At 40.7% G+C, this 8,558-nt stretch overlaps 1 protein-coding gene across 1 annotated transcript in view; it reads right to left on the bottom strand.

Annotated features, from left to right (window-relative positions):
- Positions 1-76: 76 nt before the first annotated feature.
- Positions 77-8,558, bottom strand: part of ak5 (adenylate kinase 5) — a 104,014-nt gene continuing 95,532 nt past the window's right edge. The window contains exons 12-14 of the mRNA XM_026149065.1: positions 6,392-6,508; positions 5,835-6,029; positions 77-820 (exon numbers count right to left, since the gene is read on the bottom strand). Of these exons, the coding sequence (XP_026004850.1) occupies positions 752-820; positions 5,835-6,029; positions 6,392-6,508 (381 nt within the window). The 3' untranslated portion in view covers positions 77-751. The remainder of the gene's footprint in view (positions 821-5,834; positions 6,030-6,391; positions 6,509-8,558) is intronic.

The following is an 8,558-nucleotide window of genomic DNA, read 5'->3' as shown; positions in this document are numbered from 1 at the left end:
CTCACCAGCAGATGGCGCTGTCAGCTCAGCTCTGATGCTGCACGCTACACACCACACCAAAGGACACTCAGAAATGCTCCATTTAGCAAATGCACTGGCTTTATTGAATGTTAAATACCAAACCACGCACCTGTACGATGAGCTTGGAAACATACAAATGCAGTAATCTTAATACTCTTTATTTGCTTCTGTTTTTTTTCCTTTTTAAATTTAATGCACAAAAGGCAGTTAAGCTTAACTTTTAACTCTTGCATGCTTGTTACAATAAGAAGCAAGGTGCTGTGCGTGAGAGCACGAGTACACACTGACATTTCCACTTTGTAGTATGGCAGGGGGAACCTTGCTCAGCTCCTCTGGTGGGAAGGTGGCGAGATTTCACTTCCAGCATGCTCTCAGTCACAGCAGGGACTGCTATTTTTCTCAGTACAGTTATCTGCCTTGGTGTGGCAGTTGGCAGCATATATTGAGGTTGATTTTACAGAGAGAGACAGAAGAGGGGATGGGGTTGGGGGGATGCATTTTTGTGAAGCAGAATGTGACAACCAGGCGCTTTGTCAGTGTCAAAAAGCAGAGAGAGAGAGGTTTCACTGATTGCAGGTAAGGCATGCATACCACTGGAGTTCAATGAGTCTGGCGCAGGTGTGAGGTTATGCGAGTGAGTCTCCTTGGGGTGACGGCAGAGAGAAAGAGAGAAGGTCTTCTTAGATGGACCCTCCTCGACTGCAGAGTTTGGGGTGTGAAGGTGTAGGTATCAGAAGCCAGACTCCATCGAGCGGCAGATCTGGGCGAACACTTGGTCCGGCGACCTCTCGGCATCAATCTGCAGACGGAGACAAACCGGCTGAAAACGAGGCCTTTTCTCAAACCACCAGCAAGCCCACATGCAGTTGAGGACGGCAGCCTCACAGCAGACTGATGACCTCATTACCTGATGTGGCATTTAAGCACCCACCCACACGCACACACACACACACCTGATGTGGCATTTAAAAGTTCAAACAGTAAATTTATTAAAGGGGCAGATCAACCCTGAAAGGAATGCGTGTGATTTTCTAATCGCTCTCATGTCAGTGGAAACAGAGAGGCGAGTAAAACTTCACAGAAAGTTGGTCCTTCCCTGCATCACTGACCTTAAACACAACACATTTCAGCATCTTGTCCATCTCAGGTGAAAAGTGTATAGTCATTTTTTGGAAATGTCTGACTTCTCTTGAAAATAAAGGAAATAAAAAGCACTGAGGGCACCACAAAACGAGCAAAAAACTAAAAAACTCAGCGTCAGTGTTGTCATTAGAAGTTTCACGTTCAAGCTATTTTCTTTCTACCAAACTACACCCGCCAAACATATCACAGCGGGTGTAGTTTGGTAGAATGTGTCGAAGTGTGTGTCTACCCAAAGATGACAGGTTTTTGACAGGATGACAGGATGTGAACATTAATGGTTTCCCCCTCGGCTGAGCTGCAATGTCCTTCTCTCGGCTGGTAGAAAGAAAACAGTTCCTACGTGGAACTGCGCTCCGAGCACCGTGAGACGAGTGCAATTTATTTCAGTTATACTCAGGAGAAGGCAGACATCTCTACAGCTCTGCAGCAGAGAATTAGAGCTCCTCTGGTAATGCACAATTGCCTCCAGTCTACGTGACTTTTTAGTCGTTTTCTCCACTAAAAAACTTTCCATCTATCAGAGAAAAGAAGCTCGTGACATTGTGACAGGATGTAAACAGTAGCTGCACACTTCCTTTGGTTGGCGGGCGTAGTTTGGTACAAACACAATATTTCCTACATGAAACTACTTGCAAATAAGTTTGTACCTTTTTTTGAGTAACTGGGAGACATTGCTTTGAGCAGAGCAAGGTGAGTGACATATGCTTTTATCATATCTAAGAGAAGATGGACGTGTCCATGGTCTATGCCTTCAAAAACGAGCCGCTCACACCTAAAACAATCCAGACACAGGGTGTCAAACTTACTTTAGCTCATGGCTCAATTTGATCTAAAAAAGGCCAGAGCAGAAAAACAATCCAAAAAATAAGCATCACTTATAAAAAAACGTTTACAAGATTTACCGCACACTCAAAAAATGACCAGAAAACAGATTATAGTTATTATTTCTTGATAAATGTTTTTTTCTCATTCAGTTAATGTTGGGAGAAAAAGATCATGAACAGCCTGAGATGTCTTTAGTAAAATAACACAACATCACCAGTTTTTCCCACATTCATCGAGTCGACTGTCCTGCTCTACATGTGGACTTGCAGATTACAGCAGAAAGGAACCCAAAGAAACAAGTATTTTCCATCACTATCAGTCAATTTGTCTACACATAGAAACAACTTATAGACATTTTTATTGTGTAGGAGGGATTATTAAGAAAATACAGTCGTTAAAGACATTTTTGAGCCATTCAGTGGCTCCACTGGGACTCTTTGACAGCCCGATTTTGGCCCTCTCGGCCTGCATGCTTGACACCACTGGTCTACATGGATAAATCGCTCTACAAGCCTGAGGATAAACCATGGTCTGTATAAAAGATGGATCTGGCTTCTGGGTGTGAAAAGTGAAGCCAACAAGTAATCGTCTGCCAAAAGCCGATCGGTTCTGTGTGTTTTTAATGTGTAATATCTTTGCTTATGTCCACAAATAGGCTGTAGTCAACAGGACTTATGAAGATCTTCTTATTGCATCCACTCTGTGTTCCACATTATATAATTAATCCAGTCCTTAAAACATCGTTATAGAACTGTTATGTCGAATTTCTTTTTGTAATTTCTGCTGTACTCTTGACTAGATATCTCTTTAAAAACACATTTTTAATGTCAATGAGACTTTTTACCTGGATGAATAAAGCATTTATAAAAATAAACTGGCAAAAACTGATTTCAGCTTCTATCCCTCTGACAGGAATGCTGTTTCCCACATAAGCTGACTTGATATCATTCATAACAGAGATTTTGAAGACATTATAGGCAAACATGCCATTTACAACAGTCTAAATACTGGTAATCATATTTGGCAAATAAAAGAAAAATCTATTTTTGGCACACCTTAAACAATTTTTTAAGGATTATTTTTAATCCTTAAAATAGGGCGATCGAGGGCGTCACTGATTAACGACCTGCGACTAAGTCATTAGAAAATGAATGATGCTGAAAATGAAAATACTCACAAACCAATGGGTGACCGTATGGTAAATATATGCATCGTTTATACTGTTTATTTGAAATGAATTTGGATACCTAAGACTAAGACTAATGAACCTTTACCAGCACAGCCGTGAAATCACGTGACCCTGGACACAGCTCACCTAAATGGAGAGCAGCTACCTTTTACCTGCTGTGACAAACCAGACTGCCTGCTGTGAAAAAGGTCCATCAGCTCCCCTGTTTCTGTGTATCCAGGTGTCATCAGTGATTATCTTTCACCAGCTGGGTTTTGTCCAACTTGTCATTGGCTAATTCAAATCTTGGCGAACAAATCAAGTGGCAAAGCTTTCTGTGAGCAAAGCAAATGCAAGGCTTTTCCAAAAATGGAATAAACTGCCAATGCCAATTAACTGAAGCTAAATCAGAACGGAGCAGCAGGAGGAATGGGAAGAAGAGCTGGAAGACGGACATCAACACGATGTCGGAGCGGAAGGGAAAGTTGATTAAAAGGATTTGGTTAGGTCACACTAAACAGAGCTAATCATTACTTCCCACTGTAAAGCATCCAAATGGAAACACTGATGTCTGCTAACACAGATGTATTTGCCAGGAATATGTAAATGAGAATTTTAAGGACTCACACTGAACAACCTTCACACAATATTGTTTTGAAACTTACACCATCTGTAGTTAAAACATTTCTGCATTTTTATTAGGAAGCAGTAAGCGGTCGGACATAATCTGAATACAATTCACTCTTAAAACAGAGGCTCGCCTATTTGTTCTTCCACTCGATGACCCTTTCAGCTGTTGGTATTTTGAGACATTTGAGTAGAAACGTGAATATTATTTATTTACTATTTAAAGCATGCAGGCTGCAAACACACATTTCCACACAGGATTATAAGACTTAGCTACAACAGAGTTAGCTTCTAGTTTTAGGTCACTTTTTAAAAAACCTTTAAATTTACTTATTGTAAATTATATTGTGCTTTGTTTCTGTTTTCCCAGCTTTCACTATTATTTCTTTTTCTCTTTTTATTTAATATGTATTTTTCTATGTTACGCTGTCTTCTGAGGTTGCAGATTGAGACAGAAGTAAGCTTGTTGATCTCATAGATTTGTTTCCCATCTGTTGGCCATTAGAAAGAATGCAGGTTTAATGCTGTTTTCACTCCCTCTGTGTTTACCACAGCAGCACGTCTAGTTTGTGTTTTGTGCTGTCTCCCTGTGCTCTCTGTCTCTTTTCTCCTTCCTTTACTCTATTCTTTCACTCTCAACCGGCTGCAGCAGATGGCTGCCCCCCCCCGAGCCTCGTTCTGGTTTTTCTTTCTGTTCTGTTTTTAGTTCTGGTCTTTGTTACCGTCTCTGTTTCCTGCAGTTCTACCTTGGGACACTGCAATGGACGGACTGAGATTATACTGCTGCAGTTTTATGCTGGTTTCAGCTGAGTCTTAGATTTCTTGGCACAGAAGGATGACTTTGTGGATCTTGTCTCACATCTATTAAGTAAAACAAAATCAGCACCAACTGAAAGATGGATGCAGATTTGTGCAGGGGGTCTAGGGCTCCTTCTCCAGGAAACTTTGAAGCAAAACACATAACTTAAGCCCTGTTTACCTTTGTGATGGAAATTTTTGGAATAAAAACAAACAAACAAAAATGGTGATTTAGAATTGCCCTGGCGTTTTCTTATTTATCCCTTTGGATCTTTGATGTTTTTACTCAGGAAGGCAAATGAACATGTTCCAAAAATGGCACCACCACCCCTGATACCTACCCCTAGGAACTGGCAGAATAATTAAAACATAACTGCCTCAGTGCACACATAAAATGGATATCTTTGTAAAGACAAAGTCAAACACTTCAGATGAGAGAGGGCAAACTATTCACACAACCCTTGCTTTTATTTAATGTTTTTTAACCACAATTTAAAAATAACTAAATTAAAGTAAACATGAACGAATTAGTGCACAAAACACAGAATAAATTATATTATAAGACGCAAAAGCCTTCAGTAAACATGAAGGTTGGAAAGCCTGTTTAGATAATGTAGTCCGCATCTAATTGTTTGGTTCTGTTTCCAGCGTCATTAATACAGCACCCAATAAATTTCAGTATAAAATTCAATACTCTGGGATGGCACCATTAAAACCAAGCACATTAATATGCTATTCACATATAAATAATTTTGAATTATAATGCATAATAATACAAACCACTGTTACTTCTGTCTAATGCAGTCTTTTGATCTAAGACAGGCTTCTCTCTGGTGAACTATGTTTTCCTTTGTTTTCCTCCTCTAAGATCATAGAGGCTGGCACGCTTGTATTTTAAAAACAATCCTCGTGATTATTATTTATCCAGCATGTCAAATCTGAGCTGGTTGTATTGAATAATACAGTAAAGTTGCAAACTCCAGTCATGCAGGACAGTTAGACTCACATATGAGAGATAATGAAGTGATTATTGGGAACTCTTCGGCTGCTTTTCTGTGAGTGAGAACATCCTGGCAAACGATTTCCTTTTATAGATAAAAGAGCGCTGGGAGATGTTTGAAGGACATCTAAGTGTAAATGGATTTCCAGCCTAGACGAAGTGGATTTAAACTGGATTTGTTCCTTTAAGGAAAGTAAGCCTCCATATGGAATTGAACCTCTAACCCTTACAGAGTTGGCTTCCCAATCTTACCGTGTGCAGAAGCCTCTTGTGTTCGTAGTGAGCCGCCACCGCCTGGGTGTCGCTGCAGAAGCTCTCCACCCTCCTGTGCAGGACGCTGTCTCTGTCTGGGGCGGCCTGGAAGCCGGATCTCCCACGACACTGCAGGCGATTGGACATGGTGTCGGCTGAGCAGTTCAGCAGGAGCACTGCACTGGGTTCCCCCATCTGACACACACAACAGGTGCAGTTAGAAGTTAAAAGCAGGAACTTCCCCTTTAACTACATTCGTCTGCAGGCCGGCCTTCATCCTGAATGATCCGCAGTCCACATTTCTATGTGCATTCATTCTGATCACTTCTTTCCTATTTTCAAATCTTGTTTTCATACCCTCTTCGTACTCGTATGTTAGCACTGAATCAGACTTAACTAGCATTCGTCACAGTGACGTGCGACTCTTGTGATTCCTTCACTTTGCTCAGACTGAACTTTTTGTGCATACACCACGACTCACGGCTGACTTTCCCCCTTCTTTTATTCATGCTTCTGACCACATCCCGCTGTCTACTCCATCAGCTTTGTGCTCTGACCTTCGCTTCGTACTCCTCCGCCTGTCTCAGGTCTCTGGGGAAGCCGCTGATCACGAGACCTTTTCCCTGCCGTCCTGACGACACCACCGCGTCACACAGGAGCTCCAGCAGTGTGTCCTGCAGATAGCACGCACACACACAAACACAGAAAGAATGATTTACCGTTTATTAATGATTAATATATAACCAGAAACAGCCATATATATTCCCTGCAATTTTATAACTCAGTATATTGAAGTATAATGTGCAGTACACATCTCCAGGGCATCCCAAAATGATATGAAAGAGCTCATATTTTATTAATGAATCAATTGTTTACTTTATGAAATGTTAGAAAATTGTAAAATAAACATTCCAAGAGCCTCTGTTTTTTTTTCTTTTTGTTTAAATAAATCCACCAAATTCAATAAAGGAGAGGAAAAAAATGCAAATCTTACTTTTCAGATGCTAAATCTAAAGCCATGTTTGACACAAAGTATGATGAGATATTGCTATTATTTGTTAAAATATTCTTTGGCACACATTAAAAGAAACTGCCACATGGATGAGGAGTCAGTGGTAGATGTGACACATGGGAAAAACTGGGTGCAGATATGATAAGAAGCACTGGAAAAATATGGAAAAATAAAAAGGCTTCATCAGGAGCTGCTTGTTTTTCCCCCTACCAGCCCCTTTGTGGGTTAATCAGCCATGTATGAATGCAGGCCTGATTACAGTAAGAGTAATATGATTCAAGAATACACACTGTCCCTGTGGCGCCACTCCCGGGTCACTGGTGCCAATATGCAGGGCACTGACCAAATAACAGAAATCAAAAAATACAATCTAAAAATGACAGCAGAACCGAACCAGCACCTGTCAAAATATACGAAAAAATTATAATTAGGAAGGAGGAATGGTTTGTATTTGATTCTGCAGATACACGTCCATTTAATCACCTCTGTTAAAAGTGTTAGCATAAAACACAAGGCCACTCTTTTTAGAATAGATAGCTGTCTATTGTTCAGACTCCATCCCCGAGAATCGATTTAGTTCTTTTTAAACGTTCACTTAAAAGTTGGATATGTAACTGAACACCTTTCCAAACACCACAAAAATGGAATTTTCATGTTACTAATGCAAATTCATTGAAAGGAATTTCATGGATGGTTAGCAAAACCACAGATTTCTTTTCAAACCTAAATCTTCACTTGGAAGTTAACTAAAAGACTCAATTTCATATAAATCATAAAATAATATTATATACAGGGTCTGATTTATTATTGGGTCTCACATTATAAGTACTGTGTCTCAGTAAAAGTATATATTATAAGTTCAAGCTATGTATTGAATTTGGAGCTAGGACAGCAAGCAAGACTCATGTGATGCAGTACTGAGCTGCCAGTCACTTCTTTATAATCTGTGTCGAAGGAGTCAGACTTTCTGGTGATTTTCTAAAAAAATAATCTTGATCAACGGTTTTCCAGGCTTTCAAAGTTTCTTTGGACATTGGTTCCTTTTTTTCCTTTACTCATTTTCAGACTAGTCTTTGTCCATCCATCCATCTGGATGCAAGATCTTTAACTATCCCAGCTGGCATTAGATAGAGCTTGGAATTGCCAGCTGTTGCAGGGCTAACACAGGGAGACAGTCAACAATTCTCACCTATACCAATTTAGAGCAGGGGTGTGCAACTCCAGGCCTCAAGGGCCGGTGTCCTGCAGGTTTTAGATGTGTCCTTGATCCAACGCAGCTGATTTAAATGGTTAAATTACCTCCTCAACATGTCTTGAAGTTCTCTAGAGGCCTGGTAATGAACTAATCATTTGATTCAGGTGTGTTGACCCAGGGTGAGATCTAAAACCTGCAGGACACCTTCCCTCGAGGCCTGGAGTTGCCCACCCCTGCTCTACTCTCTATACCAGGGGTATCCAACTCCAGTCTTCGAGAGTTACTGTACTGCAGCTTTTAGATGCATCACTACTCCAACACAGCTGAATCAGATGGTTGGATTACCTCTTCAATATGCCATCAAGTTTGGCAAAGGCCTGGTGTGTTGGAACAAGGACTCGTCTAAAAGCTGCAGGACAATAGCTCTTGAGGACTGGAATCGGACACCCCTGCTTTATACCCACAGCGGCTGAGTGGGTTGTATACCAAATTGGAGGTCCATGACTTGATCTCCAGC

The sequence above is a fragment of the Astatotilapia calliptera genome, chromosome 18 (genome assembly GCF_900246225.1).
Source record: "Astatotilapia calliptera chromosome 18, fAstCal1.2, whole genome shotgun sequence".
Taxonomy (NCBI): Eukaryota; Metazoa; Chordata; class Actinopteri; order Cichliformes; family Cichlidae; genus Astatotilapia; species Astatotilapia calliptera.
The sequence above is the reverse complement of the archived record's forward strand: the minus strand, read 5'-3'. Positions and strand labels throughout refer to the sequence as shown.